The sequence below is a fragment of the Odontesthes bonariensis genome, chromosome 17 (assembly GCF_027942865.1).
Source record: "Odontesthes bonariensis isolate fOdoBon6 chromosome 17, fOdoBon6.hap1, whole genome shotgun sequence".
NCBI classification, from domain to species: Eukaryota; Metazoa; Chordata; class Actinopteri; order Atheriniformes; family Atherinopsidae; genus Odontesthes; species Odontesthes bonariensis.
Window position 1 is genome coordinate 35,362,346 of NC_134522.1, and position 20,847 is coordinate 35,383,192.

Below are 20,847 nucleotides of genomic sequence, written 5' to 3' on the forward strand. Positions count from 1 at the left end.
TGGTGTGTGTCTGAGCAGTTTCCTGGCCCCCGCAGAGGAGGAGGAGAGGGTCAGCTTCTACACGAGCTTCTCTGGCAGAGTTCTGCACCATCTTTTGATCGGATTCCTGTGGATTTATACACATCAGTTCATGTTTCCAACGGTTTCCACCAGGGCTGTTAAAATGACCACGTTAATAACACCTTAACGGCACTAATTATTTTGAAGCAAGATTAACGTAGGCATGTTCTCTTACTATGACCGTTGGTCCGCTCCATAGTTCAGGAAGGGATGTAGCCTGATCTTGTTGGTGGCTAGCTCAGTCGGATCATGAAAAGGGTCTTTTGAATGGCAGTTTCATCTTCAGAACCCTGCCAGATGGGTCTCTGAACAAGACCAAAATGATCTGTCGTTACTGTCAGTGTGAACGGAGTTATCAGCGGAGTCTTAAATATCACTGGTTAGCCAAAGGCTGATGCAGAGACGCCCACTCCCTCTCACCAAAGGCAGACCTCGCTCAGTAGTTTCTTCATCTTCATTCTTCTTCACTTGTTGACTTTGTTCGACTTGTTCTCCTGTTCTTTTATCCAGACACACTGACTGCTGTTCTCTCACCTTTCCTCCACCTGCCCGTGGTCAGCCTCTGCCACCGCTTCCATCCGTCTCATTTTTCTGACTCCTTCCAGAGCCTTTACTGTTGCCTGCATCAGACATCCCATAGTTCAACCACTAACACGCCCTGTTCTGCAGTGGATGCTTTGATGAAATCTGCATTGTTTGGAAATGTGTTTGTGTCATCTCATTCATTTTTCCACTAACATGTGCCATCATTTCAGACCCTGCTTTAAGCACGCGCCATATAGATGGAGCAGGACACAAAATGAATTTCAGAAACGGTTTTCACAAATCCCAAATAATGCCCACCCCTTTAATTTGGGAACCGGAAGCCAACTTCAGCGTTGTTCAAGCTCTTACATTTTGACTTTTGAAACTGGTTTTCCACCAGATTAAACCATTTCAAATGGGCTTTCTTTACACTAACAAAGTGTCACTAGTGAGCCTTTTTTTTTTTTTTTTTTTTTTAACTTAGTAATGTTTTAATATAACATTTTACAGCTTTGGTTGTACATACTTAAATAATACCCACCTGTCATATCAGAAAAAGAAACTTGTGGAGTAAATAGAAACTGAAATGGAATAAGTAAGTACATAATATATGTACACAAAGTAAAAATGAATTAGAGAAAATGCAAATGCATTGTCCCTTAAATTGATCGCACAGTATGTCAGCTCCAGTCCTAAAAGGATGAATATTTGTGCCATTTTTTGGTCATATAAATGTGATCTTCCAAACTTTCTGTGACATCTTTTCAAATCAGCGGTCAAATTACAGTGCTTCCTCAGCGTTCCGACCCCCGAGAGAGGGTCATTTTGTCTATCATCATACTTGTTTGGATCCAACTTTTTCTACATTTATTTTCTTGAGTCGAGACTTTTTCATCCACGAGAACAAATAATCTGGGAGAACAATGTATTTCGGTCTCTGAATTCTCGCTGAAGTGACTGTGTCCTTTTCCAGAGTTCCTGCAGTTAGTCACAGAGTACACAGCATGTGTAAGATTACCCTCCTCAGGTTTGCATCACCAGCAGTTTGAAGTGTCCAGTAAAAATGGTGCATCATTTTAAACGTGCTCTTGGATCCCTTGACACTGCTTTTTATGTTTGTACAAAGCCCCTCCCACTCACCGTCCTCCGGTGTTAGACTGAGGACCCTCTCACAAGTCTCCCACGTCTGAATCCTCATGGAATACGACGCAGAAGCCTTGAATTCCTCACTATAGCACCTGAATCCCTCCTTGTCAGGATCATTTTTAGGGGAAATACCAGTTAACTTCGGCCTGAGGTACTTAGGTACTTCAGTGCCTCCATCAATGCAGCACCCAACTCTTCCTCTTTAGTGAACCGTACTAATGAAAGGAGAGAAACACTCCACCAGAGCTGGTGATGTTGGTCAGACTGCAGTTAACCATCTGAAAAATGGTATTTTCTTTAAAGATGCATCTGATTGAAATGAAGGACCCAACTTGGGTGCTTTTTACACAGATAAGCCAACACGGAATCATTTTGTATCTGAGGAGCTCTGTCCTAACAAACAAGCATCTGCACACACGAACAAGCAGGCCTCAGTCCTGCAGCACCTTCTGACACGATCTGGGTTCCACAAAGCGCTCTCCGGTGTGTCTCATTCGCACAAACACCCCCTTCTTATGTTGGAAGTGCTCACTGTATGTGTGCAGTGTGTTTTTTTCTCTCTCCAAACACACGGTGTGGGATGAGCGTTTCTGGGGAGATGTGAGGACTCTGGGTCACTGCTGCTGGGGATCAAACCTCTGACCTCCCGATTGGAATGTAACCACTTTAAAAAAAAAGGCGGAGCATGGCCAAATAAGACTGCCAGACATTACTAGTAGCTCCATGTGTCAGAAACTGTGTTGCCATTGAAGCCAGCCTCCATTCCCAAGTCAGCTGCCGTTCATTTCACACAAAGATTTCACTGCTTTGACTTCAGCATTAGTTCAGCTCGTAGTCCATCTAACTTTTAGTAGTAGTTACTATATCATTACAGTATGGGTGGCTGTTTATCAGGAAACTTTACAGAGAAAATAAAAGGCTTCAAGTTCTGAAGTTGTGCCATAAAGAACTATTACACATAAGTACTTTTATTTGTCTTTTTCTATTAACAGGGAAAATGATCATGTCCATCCATTTTCTATACCTGCTTAATCCAATTCAGGGTCAATCTCAGCCATCACTGGGTGAGAGGCAGGGTGCACCCATACAGGCCACACAGAGACACACATGGATACTTCTGGGCGATCGGAGGAAGCCGGAGTACCCACGCATACACGGGCAGAACACGCTAACTCCACACAGAAAGAAGCAGCTGGGATTCGACCCTGGAACCCTCTTGCTGTGAGGCGATGGTGCTAACCACCACACCACCGTGCAGCTCAAAATGATTGTGTTTAGCAGGAAAATTACCCCTGAAGTAGTGGGACTGTGAGACTTCAGACTACTCTTAAAATCCTCTGGTGGGGAGGGGTAACTGTTTTGGGGTAAACCCACTTCTCCAGGAACCCTCAACATAGTCCACATCATAGAGTGTCCTTATTTACCACTGTTTTCACCCAAATAATGAGGAACATAGAGGAAACTTTACATTTAAGCTTCACTATGAACGTACAAATCAAAAGCAAAAGTACACATCAGTAAACGTGTCAAAATATGCAATTCACCAGTTCCAAACAATTCAAAAGTACGTGTATTGATCAAATTTAACATTTAACATGCAATGAGTTACCATATTTGTAAGTTTGTTATTTTTGTTTTATTGTATAATTGTACTATTAAGAGCATATTGTAATGGATAGCTGACTGGAGCAGGTGGGGGCACATGGAATTAGGATGGCATTTTGGGCTGATAGGACATAATGGTTTGATATGGATTCTTCGTCCCGCTCCTATTACTCTTGATTTTTGCTTTAAGATGGAAATATTGTTTTTATTTTGTATTATCTGGATCTCGCTTGGAGTGCTGAGGCTTTTATTGTGAAGGCAATAACCGGAAATAATCGTGTGATTCCGGAAGAACAGCTTGAAAGGTGCTCAGGATTCATAGTCTGTGTGAAAATGAGCTCTATTGGGACCGGGGTGAGTATCACAGTGTTTGTCTAAGCCCAAGCTTTTCGATGAGTACAGACTGACTTCTTCTGCTTGGTGTTTGATTCAGCTTTAAAGGAAGTGTTCCTGTTTTTAATGAAAAGCTTTTCCTGCGGAGCAACGTGTAGCTAAGTGTAGCTAAGTGCTAGCCTGCTGAGTCACAGAGAGGCCTTGCTAGCACAAGCTAAAGTGAAAGTAGAAGTCAGTTTAATTGATATTTATCTCTTCTATGTGAGCTAAAGCGAAAAGCTTCGTTGCTGTGCTGTTAATATGTGCATCACTTTAATTCAGTCCTCTCATTCAGCTCGTTCAGGTAGTTTTCACCTCACACTTGACACACTGGACACACTCGGTGCTAACAGTTAGCTCCGGCTTCTGCCAAACTGTTGTTAAGTAACGCAGGTGGCCGACTTGCTCACGAAATATCGCACCATAAAGAGCAGACGTCACAACATGTCACTGACCTAATTTTACTGTATTTTACAGTTAGAAAGCAAACGCTTTAACTGAGTTAATGTACTTGGCGTGTTTCCTGTAAAGAGGAGGAATGACTTCCTTAAATTAAAGTCAAGTTGATTCTTTTTTTTTTTTTTTCTAATCTAAACCTCTTTTTTTTTTTTTTTTTTTTGTAGTTCATAACAATACAAGTAAATGTTTTGCCTTCCCAAAATGGAATAAGTTTTAGTGAGGTGAGAGAGCGCGCTGAGGTTCAGGTTCACTCGGCACAGTCAGAGCATCCTTTTCTCCAGGACTCAGCCAAATGAAAGCGTCTTTCAGTGCCTTCTGCCCTCTGTTCCTTTGGCTCTTTTACACCCAATGCGCTCTCATCTCTCTCTGACATGTTTCCATCTTAGTTTGGTTTGCTCCAGAATAAAGTATTTTGAAACCAAATGTATTTACTTGGATGCTGAATGTGACAGTCTGACTTGGTGAAGCAGCTGATGTAAAGCTGTGTCTGTCTGTCCTGCAGTACGACCTGTCGGCCTCCACCTTCTCTCCTGATGGCCGTGTGTTTCAGGTGGAGTATGCCATGAAGGCAGTAGAGAATAGCAGGTCAGTCCCTATGTTTTATGGAATCCTTTTTTGGTTGATTTCCCATCCTTTGCTTATTCTTCTGAAACTGTGACGGGGCTGAGACGTTTCATTCATGAGTTTCTCCAGCTGCCTTCGGTGGTGACATGCTGTGAAAGTGTGTTTGTGTGTCCAGCACAGCCATCGGGATCCGCTGTAAGGACGGCGTTGTGTTTGGGGTGGAGAAGCTCGTCCTGTCCAAACTGTACGAGGACGGTTCCAACAAGCGCATCTTCAACATCGACCGACACGTTGGCATGGTAACGCACCAGCACACGTTAACCCAGCCTTCACAGCGGGTGCCACATTAAGGCCTGTTTATGGTGGGAAACCAGGTCGTCTGCGTGTGTGTCGCAGTTAACGCAGACATGCCCCCCCCCCCTTACGCAGACACTCTGGTGCACCTCCCCAAAATTGTAACTCACCGCAGACAGTGCCGCAGATATCGCTGCAGGAGGAGAGAAAGGAGGCCTCTGATTGGTCAACTCTACATCTGCTCTACACTATGCGTATTTCCGGTTTGCTAACCGGCTAATGGTGAAGCTAACCGTGCTAACCGTGACGATTCTTTCGCCTCTCTGTCAGCTCCAGTAGTAGCAATATTTCTTCTATTTCTAGATCGATCAGCTGCATCTCAATCAAAGTGCGCATTCGTCCAGTCGCCATTGTTGTTGAATGACCTCCGTAACCGGAAGAGAAACACGCCACCCACCACACCCACAATCCTAGCTTGTTCGTGATTGTCCCTCTTGCGTTGTGGCGTGGATTTAACATAGCGCAGACCGCGCTTCAAAATTGGGCATAAATCAAAAATAACTGCGTCATGTCTGCGACAAGCTCACTGCGACACACTGCTGCGAGAGTATACACGGCCCTTTAGTGCCACATTAGTGCGGGCCTCTGCGGGGGATGCTGTTCATTCTTACAGAAGATCAGCATTTTAGAGGAACTAAGCAGATTGTGTCTGTAAATAAAGATTAAAAAAACTTTGAAGAAAGTGTCACAGCTGCATATGCATCCAAGTTAAGTCCAGGAGGCAGCTACTGCTGCAGGAACTGACACAACATGGTGGTCTTACTGAATGTTGGAACCTTTTGACATGCATTACATTTAGAAACGCCTTGTCCTGTTGGCAGAAGTTCAGTTAATTTCCAGATGATGTGCTTTCCAACATGGAGCGTGTCCAGAAAAGCTGCACCAGCTGAACCCGAGCCACCAAATAGGGTGGAAAAAACCCCATCATCTTAAACTTCATGTGCACCTCTTTCCAAAGAGATTAGTCCCATTTTCCATCTATGATGTGGTTTCCTTATGCTCAGGCTGAAATGTAGAGGTCCAACACTCGTGTGTCCTTTGATAGGTGTGGGTCAGTATCGGTAAAATGAGACTTGATTTCCACCTGATGCTTGTTCCTGTAAATTGTAAATGCCTGCAGAAAGATGCGCACACACTCACACACACACACACACACACACACACACACACACACACACACAGTCTCTGCACTGTTTCATCTGCAGTGGATATAATTGGAGCCGACGTGTGTCTGTAATTTCAGCTGCAAACTGTCAGGAGTTTGGACAGTTTGGAGGTTTTGTTGCGTTTCTATAGAACACAGAAGCCCTGTTCCCATGACAGCCATGGTGGCTGTGTGTGTGTTACTGACCTGTCACCTTTGGAACACCTCTGCAGTGAAAGCCTGATGAGGCTGTTAGGAGCTTCTGCTCCTGAGCTTTAAAACTTTTAAAAAACTTTTCCATGTTTGTTGGGACAGTCTGAAGTTTGAATCTGGGGCATAATTGAGAACTGGTTGAGCTTTATGATGTATTTGTGTAGTGGGGGTGTGGTGTTCTCTGTGTATGTTTAACTTTGCATTTGTACTCGGTCGCTAGGTGAGTATTTTATGTTTGATTATACCCCCCCCAGGCAGTGGCTGGCCTACTCGCTGATGCTCGCTCGCTTGCTGAAGTTTCCAGAGAAGAGGCCTCCAACTTCAGGTCGAACTATGGCCATGACATTCCTCTGAAGGTACCTGACCAGCTTCCCATCCCTCAGGAAGACGAGCTGCATATATTCTCTGATTAGTGAGGATTATGTAGGAATCAGAAACACAGAATTGGAACGGGTCTCTGTCTATGTGTGCAGAGGAGCTGGCACAGCCCTTCCAAAGGCTATTCCAGTGGTCCATAGACACTGGTGTGGTCCCCAGTCTGTGGAAACAATCACTAATAGTACCTGGGCCTAAAAACAACAGACCCAGAGAACTCAATGACCTGCGCCCTGTTGCACTCACATCCACTGTAATGAAATGTTTTGAGAAAATTATGTTAAACCAACTCCTCCCTGAAGTATCACACTTATTAGACCCCAACCAGTTTGCTTACCGTGCCAAGAGGGGGGTCGAAGATGCACTTCTTACCCTGACCAACAATGTGTTTGAGCATCTTGAACAACCAAGGAGTCTAGTCAAAATTGTTTTTATTGATTTTTAGCAGTGCTTTTAACACAATACAACCACATTTGATGATGAGAAAGTTACTGCACCTAGGTGTTAATCCTAGATTGATATTGTGGATTAATGATTTTTTTAACTGAACGTAGCCAACAAGTAAGATTTAACTCCCACATCTCCTCACTGAAAACTATTAACACTGGAGCACCACAAGGTTGCGTTATTTCACCAATTTTATACACACTGTACACTAATGATTGCCAGGCATCCTCCTCAGCTCACACCTTTTTTAAGTATGCAGACGACACAGCACTGGTGGGCCTCTTACACCCAGACATTTTATCTATTGATGGTTTTGAAAGGGAGGTTCATGGTTTTATTTAGCAACAGAGGATGTTCTTTCTTAGGAAGCTCAGAGATTTTAGGCTAGACTGCAGCATTCTCCAATTATTTTACCAATCACTTTTACAAAGCATTTTATCATTTGGACTAATCTGTGTCTATGGTAACATGCGTGTGCAGGACCATAAAAAACTGCAGCGCATCATTAAGTCGGCCAGCCGGGTGATTGGTGTGGACCAGACATCTCCAGAAGATCTGTACAATGAACTTATTTTAAGAAAGATGGACCAAATTTTAACTGACGCAACCCATCCCCTCCACCCAAAGTTTTTAAGGAGCACCAGGTTAAATGACAGACTCCTGCAAAGACCAATTAGGACAGCAAGATATCACAAATCATTTGTACCTACAGCGATCAGGCTATATAACAGCAAGCCTAAAGCAACTTTAGTTAACTCACCTGCTCTAATCTCCTTTTATGCTTTTTATTTAATTTACACAGCACTGTTTTTATCTTCTATTGTTATTTTATTGTACTTCACACATTTTATCCCCTATTTATTTTAATGTGGTATGTCTAGTGTCTATTGTCTGTATGTTTGTAGTATGTCTTGAGGAGATGTGTACTGTTGACCACCTGAGTTTCCCCCTGGGGATAATAAAGTTTACCTTGACCTTGTACTGGCCCGTTTCCACGGTAACCATGGTGTTTTTGTTGAAGATAAACAGATGAACATAATGTGATCCCTGGGATCGTGTAACTGGATTTTCTTTGCTCTTCTGCCTGCTGTTGTTGCAGCACCTGTCGGACAGAGTGGCCATGTACGTCCACGCCTACACGCTGTACAGCGCCGTGCGGCCTTTCGGGTGCAGGTGAGTCTCGAACCTTCATTGCTCTAGTTGCTCTAGACCAGGGGTGTCAAAGTGATCCGGTAAAGGGCCGGTGTGGCTGCAGGCTTTTGTTCCAACCCTGCAGCAGCACAGCTGATTTATTTATTTATTTATTTTTTTAATTCAATCAACTGAACTGGTTAAGACCTTCAGTGCAGACAGTTCAGTTGATTGAATGAAACAAATCAGCTGTGCTGCTGCAGGGTTGGAACAAAAACCTGCAGCCACACCGGCCCTTTACCGGATCACTTTGACACCTGTGCTCTAGACTGTTCAGGGTGGACCACAAAAAAGCCCAAACCTCCATCGTGGAGGTGGTGCAGGACTACAGATCCCTGGGAGTTTATCTGAACTGGAGATGCAACACTGAGGCTCTCTAAGAAAGAAGCTTAGGACCTTTCATGTCTTCTACCAGTCTCTGGTGCAGAGTAAAACCTGTTGGGGCAGCAGAGCCAGTTGCCCTTTTCACACTGTGGTCCTGCCCTGTCAGCACATTAAGCTGCTACTTCCTCCCTTTGGCACCTAAAACTGACCAAAGAGAGGCACAGTCATTCCACACCAGTGTGGATAACTGTTTAATAACTGTTTTTGGTTGGAATGCTGTGTTCTGCCATCATTTAGTCTCTTTGACTTCCTCTGATGCCAGTTCAGAGGCTCTAATCAGCAGCAACTTTGACCCCCCCCCCTGTTCAGTCCTCAGATGCATATCATCAGTCCTGCTTGAAACAAACTGAACTGATTTAAACACACTGATCCGTTGAGGACTGCTTTGGAGTCATTAGAAGTGGCTTTGGAAAGATGCTGCTGCACAGGTTGCCCAACACTGCACAACCTCTTTACAACAGTCAGGACTGGAACAAGTCTCTGGAGTCCTCTGAACTGAAATCCATAATCTCCCCACATCCATTTATTTAGTGTGTTTTTGTTGCCTGATGATGATGTTTTCCAACTAATCTGGACTGAACTCTTGTGACGTCTCTGCTGATGAAGGGTTCAGTCACAGATGGGTGTGAGGGGAAGGTTGGGATGTATCCAGCTCCATCATGAAGGAACACCTGCAGGTGCCCCGTGGTTAAAGAGCTTTAGTTTGAAAGGAAGCAGGAACCCACAGCAGGAGCTGTTGGTGCTGAGGAAGCTGAGGGAATATTTCTGTATCCATGCATCTGTCTCGTATCAAATCTGTGTTGTTGAATGTTCTTCTCTCAGTTTCATCCTGGGTTCATACGATAAGGATGATGGTTCTCAGCTCTACATGGTCGATCCGTCCGGCATCTCGCATGTGAGTCTGAGTCGGTACAGTGTGAGCACAGGTATGAACCATGGCATGAAGCGTGGCAGAGCAGCACTAACCACGCTGTGTGTGCAGGGCTACTGGGGGTGTGCCATTGGAAAAGCAAAACAAGCTGCCAAGACGGAGATCGAAAAACTCCAGGTGAGCCTCTGCCAGCGTCAAGTTTTAGAATCCAGAGTTGGATGCTCCAAGGTAGGTGAGCACCACACACACGGCCCGAGGACAACGCTGACTCATCAGTTTCACCCAAATATTCCTGCCATGTTAGCAAAACTGAAAGAAAGGGAAAGGATTGGCTTAAAAGATCACATGGTATGTGACTTCATACAGCTTCATGTCAAAAGAGGCGAACTATCCCTTTAATACAGCTTTGACTGAGGGGTCAAACATCTGGTTGTGGAGAAAAGGTTTGAAAGTAAAACCGATATTCCTGCTGACAGGCGTCAGTGTGTGGGAGTCCTGTGAGATGCTAGCGTTAGCATTCTGTGAGATGCTAGCGTTAGCATTCTGTGAGATGCTAGCGTTAGCATTCTGTGAGATACTAGCGTTAGCGTCCTACCTGCTCGGGCCCAATAAACCACGTTAAAACATTTCATGGAGCTTTCATAGCAAAAGAGGGTGGAGTCCCAAAATCTGGAGGAATGAATGGCAACCAATGTCCATGTGTGTAAAAGCATCCAGCGTCAGTCTCAGTGAACCTGAGCGCATGTTCAGGAATGAACTCCACTAACTTTGAAAAGCTGCTCAAACTAAATGGCAGGTTCACTGAGTAATTAATGAGAAAGGGACGGCGTAAAACATCAGTCAGAAATCCCAGAAGAAGAAAGAATGGACTTTCACTCTGAGGCGGTGGTCTTTAGACTCCAGTGTGTCCCAGATGTTTTCCAGTGGTTACTCAGTGAAAAGACATAGAGCTCATGACTTTCACGTCAAATGAGTTTTGTTGCAATTTATTTTGACATGTGGGACGGTCTTGATGCGCTAAAGACGGTTTCCTGTTGACTTCCTGTTCTTACAGTGAGGGGAACGGAAGCTCAGACGGGAATCAAGGCACGAGGGAAATGTGGATTTATTTGTACAGTTTGATACACATGTATCTCTGTTCATGTCCAACACCAGTTCAGATCACTCAGGCACGCTCAGGACGGGAGATTGGACTGAAGACAAGCTCAATCTGTTGGTTTCCTTAGCTAGGAAATTGTTTTTGAATTGGCTGAACGAATTGGATTACAATGAATTGAATTCCAATTGGCTTGAATTGGACTTTATTATCTAAGTGCCTTGAGATGACATTTGTTGTATTTGGCGCTATATAAATAAAACTGAAATGAATTGAACTCTTCCAATGCAAGCACACGATTGGTTCTCCATGTTCAGTTTTAGTCCAGCTGTGATGCATTCAGGTACTCTTCATCAGTGTGTGTGTGTTGCACTCGTTACTGTGTGCGTGAAAGGAGAAAGTTGGTCCCACATGACGACAGTGAAGGTGATGCATGTGTTTGACATGTTTTCATGTTGGTTTCTTGTTTCTTTGTGATGTAACTTGTGTGTGTGTGTGTGTGTGTGTGTGTGTGTGTTCAGATGAAGGAGATGACGTGCAGAGAGCTGGTTAAAGAAGTAGCCAAAATGTGAGTAGGCAGCATTAAAGCATTCCTTCTGTCCCATTATCAGCTGTTGGTGGGAAAAACTAACTCTGTTCTTTCATCTTCCAGAATCTACATTGTTCACGACGAGGTGAAGGACAAAGCCTTTGAGTTGGAGCTCAGCTGGGTCGGAGAGGGTAAGAGCTTCTTTTTTTTCCCCATCTTCTATACCTGCTTCATCTGACCCAGGGCTGCGGGGGGCTGCAGCCTATCCCAGCTGTCATTGGCTGAGAGGCAGGGTACACCTGGACAGGGTGCCAGTCCATCACACGGCCACACAACCATGCACGCTCCCACTTTAGCACCAGTTATCCTAACATGCATGTTGGTGGGTGGTGGGAGGAAGCCGGAGAACCCGGGGAGAACACGCAGACTCCACACAGACAGAACCGGCCGGGAGTTGAACCTGGAACCCTGTCAGGCGACGGTGCTGACTCCAAAAGAGATACTTCTCTGTTTGAATCTGCTTTTCACTGAGTTATCAATACAGAATGAGAAAGGGAGGGTCAGTGAGGGATGGGAGGGGCTGCTCAAAGAACAGAAGGTCTCCTTTCTGGCTCCTTTCTGGGACCTGGATCAGCAGCCTTGCTGAAGGACTGCTCTGATGTCAGGGATCCTTTGAAGGTCTTTGTGCTCCAGTCAGGGAAATTTCAGAGAAGCTTTTTTCTATCTTCAGTTCTCCAGAATGTCAACAATGGTGAGTGCTTCCAAAGATGGCCCAGACAGAAGTTTGCACAGTGTGCCCTGAAAATATGTAGCTGCTGTTGGCATCATCATGTCCTCCATGGAACGACAGTCCTGGTGTAATTGGCTGTTTCTTTAGTCCATCTTGGGGTGTAACTCATGGAAGAAGCAGCTAATGACAGGTTGTTCCTTAGTGATTGCTCAGAATTCAGTCTGAGCCGCATATTAAGAGCATGCTGTTAGACTGGTGGGACAGAAGTGAGTGGAGTGGACAAACAGCATGAGCATGTCCTGATGTTCAAATGTAAAATGTCCCCGGAGCTGCTGCCACCTCCACATGTTGAACAGGTTCCCTTTCCAGAAGAAAACGCTCCATTTGATCACATTAATCCAAATGCATCGGACTGTTGAACCTGAAAAGCTGCTGTGGTTTCCATGGTGACACATCTGCTTCTTGTTTCCTCTGCTTCAGTCACAAATGGACGACACGAGTTTGTTCCCAAAGAAGTCCGAGAGGAAGCAGAGAAGTATGCAAAGGTGAGCTGGATGCACCTGCGTTTACCTGCAGGAGCTGCACACACACACACACACACACACACACACACACACACACACACACACACAGTCAGCACGGAGTTCTGACCTTCAGCTGCTGGACAACAAACATTAGCTCCATCTTAACCAGCAGCACTCAGAACCGAGTCCCCGGGGTGAGCCCGCCTCGGCTCAGGTTAGCTTGAATAGTAAAAAATGGAACTATTGATAGTCGGGTTAAAATGAATGTGAACCTGCTTGAATGTTGGTCTGACTTTGAAACATTTGAATTGGGGGGGATTTCAGTGTGTTAGGGGGCTCTGTGCACAGTTTGGTGTTGACACGCTGAATAACCACGGGGGATTGTGTGCCTTTGTTTGTGATTTTAGATGGAGAAAAAAAACAAAGTAAAGCATACAGCAGGTTCAGAATGCACAGATTATTTCCAGCTGTTGGTCAGTAGTCCTTAGCAACCAGCTGCTGGGGACGACTGACAGAACATCGTCCTCCTGTGCAACATGAAAGTGTTGACATGTCACCACAGTGTGGACTCTAGTTTTAGTCTTCAGTGCAAACACGACATATAGATTGTAACGTCTTTTAGTGAGAGCTCCTGCGTTTGATGTGAAAGCGGAACAACCAGAGATCAGTTTTAGTACTTCCGTTGTCTCACTTTCCACTCCGTCCCGTCAGTGTTGAGCTGGTGCTGATTGAGGAGTTGCTTTATGAACTGGAACTCCTGTTGGTGCGGTACAACAGAGCGGACAGATTGAGATTAAACTCAATGACTGAGACAGAATGCAGACCAACCCCCTGCTGAAGGCACGGGAAATCTGACCCAAAAATGTTACGTTGTTGAGGTTGAAGGTCATTCAGTTCAGTTTGATTTATAAGGCGCCAAATCACAGCGATGTCATCTCGACTCACATCAAAGATACAGCTCAACTGAAGCCAATTAGAATTCGATACATTCTATTCCAACTAAGGGAAAGGACCCTGGTTCCTGCCAGTCATGTGGTTGAGTAGTTCCAGTCTGTGCCTGCAGGGGGTGCTGCTGACACTGTTTGTGTTTCAGGATTCTCTGGAGGAGGAAGACGACTCTGATGAGGACAACATGTAAAGGCTCTCTCCATCATCTGCGGCTCAGACTCCTGATTCTTTTTGTATTGTTCATTGACTGTCAAGTCGGTTGTTCTTTTGGTTTGATTTTCAACTTTGAAAATAAAAGTCTAAGAAAAGTTCTGATCTTTTTTTCCTTCGGAATATCAACTGACAATTCAGACAGAGACGGTAACAGCAGAGATTTGTGGTGCAGTTTTTTTTTTTCAGAAACTAGTAAAACTTTTAGTTCAGTTTCCAAACATTCTGATTACTGAAGATCAGAAGCCAAACGGTCACTGACGGGGTGTGACCTGAAGCCACCAGCGCTGCAGGACTGAAAGAAGACAGTGAGAACATGGTTAAAAACTTTATTAGAAACAGAGCTGCTTGTTGTGCACACACTTCCAGCATGGCTTCTGTTCTAAGGAGGAAGTGTGTGTTTCTGTAGTTACAGTTTTCACTCTCGAACCACCGCCAGCAAAACACCACTGAAGGAAAAACAAACAACCAAAGAGTTCATAATACTACAGTACAAACAGTCTTCTCTTAGAAAATATTAGAAATCTTTCTTTGCGGGCATGTAAAATGTAGTTCTCAAATACAGGTTTGGTTTTTATTCTTTTCTTAGCTTTTATGTACAAAACAAACATGTTGAGGAGCTGAACACAACTGTCTGACTGAACCAAATGCAGAAAACAAACCACAGAAGAAGAAAGCAGAAAAGGAGCCGAGTCAGCACAGAGCTGCATGAGACGGATCCATCTTTCACCATCACTTTCAGTCACTGTTTAACAGAAGTGCGTTTGGGATGGAAACCAGCAGATATGTTCAGCTTTGACTTTACAGAACTTTTACCTTTTTCACATGTGTCAAAATCGATTTAAATCAGTGACGGATCATGAACAACGGCAGACTCAAGTTTTATTGGACTCCATGAAAAAGAATCACAGCGAAATCATTTCAACATGACAAACCCAAATGAACACATTAAAACGGCATCAAAATTTAAGATTTGATGGCAAACATTTGGACCGATTTCACTCAATTCACCGTCTTGGCACTCGGATGTTCCACATGAAAAAAAAAACAGGTAGAGAAAAAGTTCTGTTCACAAAATCCTACAGAAGCTTTGCTTTTGTTATTGTTCAAAATAAAAAGTTCAAGTACAAATATTTCATTCTCGTCCTCATTGTGACGTCTCAGACTTCTGGGAGTTTTTACTAAAATAAAATCTTTGATTTATATAAAATAACGACCAAAAACATCAGGAGGGGACACCTTTTCTCAAATAAAACTGCTGGGTGGGGGGGCAGAAGAGCTCTGCACCAGCTCAACAGACGGCGAACAGATTTCAAATCAAATTAGTCTCCTCAAACAGGAAGTAAGTCCACAGGTAGGAGTGGGGGAGGGGCTTGTGCAGCCACATGTGGAGGAGTGGCGGGTTTCCCAGCAGCCACAGCGTCAGTCCCAGCTTAACTTTCCCCATCGTACCATCAGAGCTGACAGAGGGGGTGGAATCTGTGGTCAGAGGGGGCGTGGCTGTGGGGAGCCCTGAGGGCGTGTCATCACCTGCACTCCACGGCCACAGTGTTCTGAGTGGGCGAGGCCGAGGACGGACTCATTCCCGTGTCTGAGGAGCCCGACGAGGTCGACGCCGTCGTGTTGGACACTGAGGAGGAAGAACAAGCGCACGATAAGTTCAACAGTCTGCAGCGCCGAGCGTCCTCACGCCTCATTCAGCCGAGGAGAAAAAATTCATCCAGAAAACTCCAGCTTCATCCACTCATTTGTGAAACTACAAACCCCAACAGCTCGAGCAGCGAGACCTCAAACCTCACCTTTCAACGTACATCCATTCATCCCACACACAGCCAAGGAAGGAAGGAACTGTTACTCTGGTTCTGCCTCAGATTCTGGGTTTATGTTCATGTTGGAACATGTTTCAGTGAATCTCTGCAGCTGTTACCATGGAAACATCTGCAGATATTCACTTTAAAGCTGCTCAGAACTGAACTAACTCTGGTTCTGCCTCAGATTCTGGGTTTATGTTCATGTTGGAACATGTTTCAGTGAATCTCTGCAGCTGTTACCATGGAAACATCTGCAGATATTCACTTTAAAGCTGCTCAGAACTGAACTAACTCTGGTTCTGACTCAGATTCTGGGTTTATGTTCATGTTGGAACATGTTTCAGTGAATCTCTGCAGCTGTTACCATGGAAACATCTGCAGATATTCACTTTAAAGCTGCTCAGAACTGAACTAACTCTGGTTCTGACTCAGATTCTGGGTTTATGTTCATGTTGGAACATGTTTCAGTGACTCTCTGCAGCTACTTCCTGGAACCATAGAAAGACTTTAGCACAGCAGAGGAGCTGAAATCAGAAAGTATCTAAAAACTGAAGGAGTAGTTAGTTATGTAACTGCTGTAGCACCATTGGAATTGTGACATGTTTCCCAGCATGCTCTGCTGCTCCCACCTTCTCGCTCCTTCTTTTTTAGTCTCTTCCTGCGTCTGTCGATGGAGGCCACCTCCGACTTCAGGCTCATGTAGTACTTCCTGATCTCCTGCAGCTTGTCCTGCAGGAAGGAGATCCTCTCTGTGCTCGACATGCCGTCCAACTCATCTGAGGAAGAGACTCGGATTAGTTCTGTCCTCCTCAAGTTAAACGGCTTTCTGCTCTGGTGGACATGAAGAAAATAAAACTGCAGCAGGAGGATGTTAATGAGAAAAACTAACACACTCGGACGGTCTTAGACTCCTTTTGGAACCAGGTTCAGATGCAGCCAGATTCTGAACCAGGTGAGACATTTAAGTTCTGGATGGATAGGAGGACAGTAAATGTAAATGTACTTTATTTCTACAGCCCTTTGGTACACCGTAAGGATTGTCTGTAAAGTGCTTTACAGCAGGTAATAAATAAAGAAAAGAATAAATAAAAACAATAAAAGAACAGTGAAAGCAATAAAATACAACAAATTCAAATCAAATAAAATAAGATAAAAGTATCATCATACTACTGGGTATTAAAGCCATCCTAAATAAGCAGGTTTTCAGCCTAGATCTGAAGAGGCCCAGGTCAGAAATAAGACGCAGCTGGACGGGGGGCTTATTCCAGAGCCTGGGGGCAGCTTTGGGAGAAGGATGATGATGGCGGCAGGTGTGTGTCATGGCTGGGCAGGTGCTAAGACCTCACCTTCCCAAAAACCGTCTAGGGAAACGCCATCCCAATACATTGCTAAATATGCATTGCCGACGATTTGGACACGTTTGTTTAGCATCAGATCACAAGAACTATTCAACATTCTCTCGCTAGTATTAAATCTTACGATTGTGCTCATCCTACCCGTCTGGGGAAGCTGGCAGGCGGCCAGTTTGAGATCCGGCACAGAGCTTAGCAGCGAGATCTACTCACCGCACGTTTCATGGAACCTTTTCATCCTGTACTCCACCGTGCTGAAAAACGGGCATGCAAATGCCGTGCGCTGTTGGCGCAGGCAAGCAGAAAGTAAACCGTCTTCTGACGATCGGAGATTCGCGACTATGCTGTGTACGATCCTTCTCCTCTGCGGCGACATCCAACTTAATCCTGGGCCAGAGAGCAGCAGGCTTCGCCAAGACGCAAACAACCTAACACCGCTGCGACTCAGATGCTCAGCGCGGCTGCTCTACACCTGGCGGCCCTGGGCCTGCAGAATCCGTGATGAACCTCATCAAACTGGACGCTAAAGCTCAAGGTAACGCTGAATTCGAAGAGGGTAATCTGAACGGCGGACTGCTTCTTTCTACGATGACATATGAACAGTGCAGTAGCAGCATTGCAGCTGCAAAACAACAGAAGATAAACATTTTCCAAACGGTTAACCAAGCTAAAGTCTTATGGGACACCAAACTAAAGCCCAAAGGGATTTTTGGTGGACATCTAAATATAAGGAGCTTAGCATCCAAAAAGGAGCAACTTGAACATTTGCTGACAGACTCAAATGTTGACTATCTAGGTTTATCTGAAACGTGGCTAAATCCATCCACTCCATCGGGTGTTTAAATAATACCGGGCTACCGCGTCTTCAGACGAGACCGTGGACATGGCAAAGGGGGCGGCGTCATGATCTATGTGAAAGAACACATTCAGTGTAAACAGCTGGATCTGCCAAATGATGATCTTGAATGTATTGGTGTCACCATTAATCTCTCGTTAGAAATGTCTTTTCATCTTATTGTTCTGTATCGGCCACCATCTGAAAATGATACCTTTTTTGATAAACTGTCTTCCCTATTGAAATCATGTAATGGTAAAGAAGTCATATTAATGGGTGATTTCAACCTGAATTGGTTAGACAAAGTGAAAAAGAACAAGTTAAAGCTGCAGTCGGCAAGTTTTCAAAATTCCGAGTCTAAAGTCGGAAAATTCGAACTGACACAACTTCCAGGTCCCTCCCCCAACCTCTAACAAGCTCCGAATTGCCCCCCAAACCCCTCCCCCTCTGTGGACGAGGTTGTGCACGTGAGTTCACACCAGTGTGAGCGCACACAAGCTGGGGCAGACTCAGCTCAGCAGCGTGTGCACAAGCTGTGATTGACAGGTAGGATTCCTCCACCCTAACGTGATTGGTTAAAAACAGCCGGGAGCGCTCGGTTTTTGCAAGCATGATTACAGGCTTCAGAGGGAGCTACAGATTTCGTTATTTTTCCTAAACAGCCTATTTAATATTCTACTTCCAGAATCCCATGACAGTTCAAGCTCATATGACTAAAAAAAAGTTGCCTACTGCCGCTTTAAAGGTCATTGCTAATAAATTTAATTTAACTCAACTAATTCAAAGTCCTACATGAATAACAAGATCTTCAAAAACTGTATTAGATTTAATCTTTACAAATAAAACAGAGCGCATCTCAAAGATATACAACTTAATAACTGGCTTGTCAGATCACAATCTCACCCTGGTTGCAAGACGGTTGTCCAAAAAACGTTTTAGAAATAGTATATCTGAAGGGGAAAATTTGATCTCACTTATTCCAAAGAAGGAAATGCAGCACTTTGAAAATGAATTTAGACAAACTAATTGTAGTAATATTGTGAAGGATAAAAATAGTGAACAAGCCTGCAAAGATTTACTGGATGTGATTAAATGCCTAAACATACAAAAAACATCCCTCTTAAACGTAGAAAACAAACGTTGCCCTGGTTTAACCCCACATTCTGGCAACTGATTAAGGAAAGGGACGCAGCCTTGAAAAAATGTCTGAAATCTGGCCTTGATAGTGATCACTTAACATATAAAAGCCTCAGAAACAAGGCAACATCACAGTTTAGAAAGGCTAAAGCCAACTATTTCCTGGAGATTATAACACAAGCAAAAAGTAACTCAAAAATATTGTGGAGAACAATTGACCAACTCTCTGGTAAAGAAAGTAAAAAGAGTGCACCTATACAGCTTAAATTAAATGGTAGATCACATAACGATAGTTTAGTAATCGCCAATTGTTTTAATGATTATTTTATTGATTCCGTTTTAGAATTGGGCAGTAATTCATCAGATCTCCATCTGCCAAGGGTTGTTGAAAACAATGTTACTTTAATGAATTTTAATAATGTAGATGAAATGAAAATAGCCACAATTTTATCAACAATATCACAGTCCAAGGCAAAAGACATCTGGGGCTTTGACACTTCTCTACTGAAAAACTTTAAGGATGTCTTATCTATTCCCATTATGTACATTGTAAACAGATCATTGGAGGAAAACGTTTTCCCCAATACTCTAAACAGCAATAGTAATTCCAATCTTCAAAGCAGGGGATAGACAGAATGTTACAAATTATAGGCCAATAAGTATACTACCAGCAATTTCTAAGGTGCTTGAAAAAACAGTGTCAGAACAGTTAATAGCACACTTCAATGAAAGAAATTTTTTACACCCCATGCAGTTTGGATTTAGAGCCAACCACTCTACTGACACTGCATATTTTTTTTTTTATTGAGCACATCAAGGCAAATCTGGACAAAGGAGGAGTAGTGGGTGCAGTGTTTTTAGATCTGCGAAAGGCATTTGGCACTGTAAACCACCCAGTACTCCTCTCCAAATTAGCTAGCCTTCAGTTGTCTCCAAGTGTATTGTATTGGATTGAGTCTTATCTTTTAAATCGTTCCCAGTGTGTCAGGATAAAGGATAAAACATCATCCCTCAGAGCATGCTCTATGGGGGTACCGCAAGGTTCCATTTTGGGGCCACTTCTGTTCAGCGCATACGTCAATGACCTCCCATCAGTATGTGATGGTGTGGAAATATTGATGTATGCTGATGATACAGTATTGTTCACACATGGCAAAGACTCAGAACAAGTTGCAAACACACTGACACAAACTCTCACTAAGGTTACCAAGTGGTTGACCAATTCTTGTCTTACATATATATTTGGTACAGACTTTAGTTTACATCTGTTTTTAAAAAACATGGTGACAGTTTTATCAGTATTAAGTGTAAGTGGAGAACCGTTAAAAAATGTTGATGAGTTTAAATATTTGGGAGTGACTTTAGACTCCACACTTACTTTTAAGAAACACATTAAAAAACTGGGCAACACTGTGAAATACAGCATAGCAAATTTAAGACATATTCGCAATTCCCTAACTGTTGATGCTGCAAAGACCTATGTAAATGCCATGATAATGTCTCATTTACACTACTGTATGTCAAGCTGGTCTCAGGCTACCAAGACTGCCATGAAATCAATTGCATCACTTTACAAACAAGCTCTTAAAGTTTTGGACAGACGTCCCTCTCAATTTCACCACTGTGTCATACTGGAGAAGTATAACTTGCTCAGCTTTGACAACCTCACTCTATATTCTGATATACGCCTCATGCACAAAATTATCCACAATACCGCTCCACCACCTCTGAAAACCTTCATCCATCCTTGCTCTGAACGCATTAGCAGAGCAACTAGATCTACCAGCAGGGGAAACTGTAGCCTCCCAAGTCGGCGCACTGCATTTGCACAATCTGCTTTTTCTTTTAGAGCAACTAAGCAATGGAATACCCTTCCCACCCACATAAAAAACATTGCAAATTTCTATACCTTTTCACGTGAAGTGAAACAATGGCTTTTATGTAATCAGTCTTGTCACCACTAAT

General features: G+C 43.8%; 2 protein-coding genes across 2 annotated transcripts in view; one reads left to right on the top strand and one right to left on the bottom strand.

The window, feature by feature from the left end:
- The first annotated feature begins 3,582 nt into the window (after positions 1-3,582).
- psma3 (proteasome 20S subunit alpha 3) lies at positions 3,583-13,845 on the top strand. Its single transcript, XM_075448362.1, has 11 exons — positions 3,583-3,690; positions 4,670-4,752; positions 4,907-5,030; positions 6,697-6,798; positions 8,364-8,437; positions 9,662-9,734; positions 9,822-9,887; positions 11,328-11,374; positions 11,459-11,526; positions 12,546-12,610; positions 13,683-13,845. The coding sequence occupies exons 1-11, from the start codon at positions 3,670-3,672 to the stop codon at positions 13,725-13,727; spliced, it is 768 nt and encodes a 255-aa protein (XP_075304477.1). The 5' UTR covers positions 3,583-3,669; the 3' UTR covers positions 13,728-13,845.
- A 217-nt stretch (positions 13,846-14,062) lies between these two features.
- The window catches only part of arid4a (AT-rich interactive domain 4A), a 58,351-nt gene continuing 51,566 nt past the window's right edge, over positions 14,063-20,847 (bottom strand). Inside the window, exons 24-25 of the mRNA XM_075448371.1 lie at positions 16,188-16,334; positions 14,063-15,377 (exon numbers count right to left, since the gene is read on the bottom strand). Of these exons, the coding sequence (XP_075304486.1) occupies positions 15,274-15,377; positions 16,188-16,334 (251 nt within the window). The 3' untranslated portion in view covers positions 14,063-15,273. The remainder of the gene's footprint in view (positions 15,378-16,187; positions 16,335-20,847) is intronic.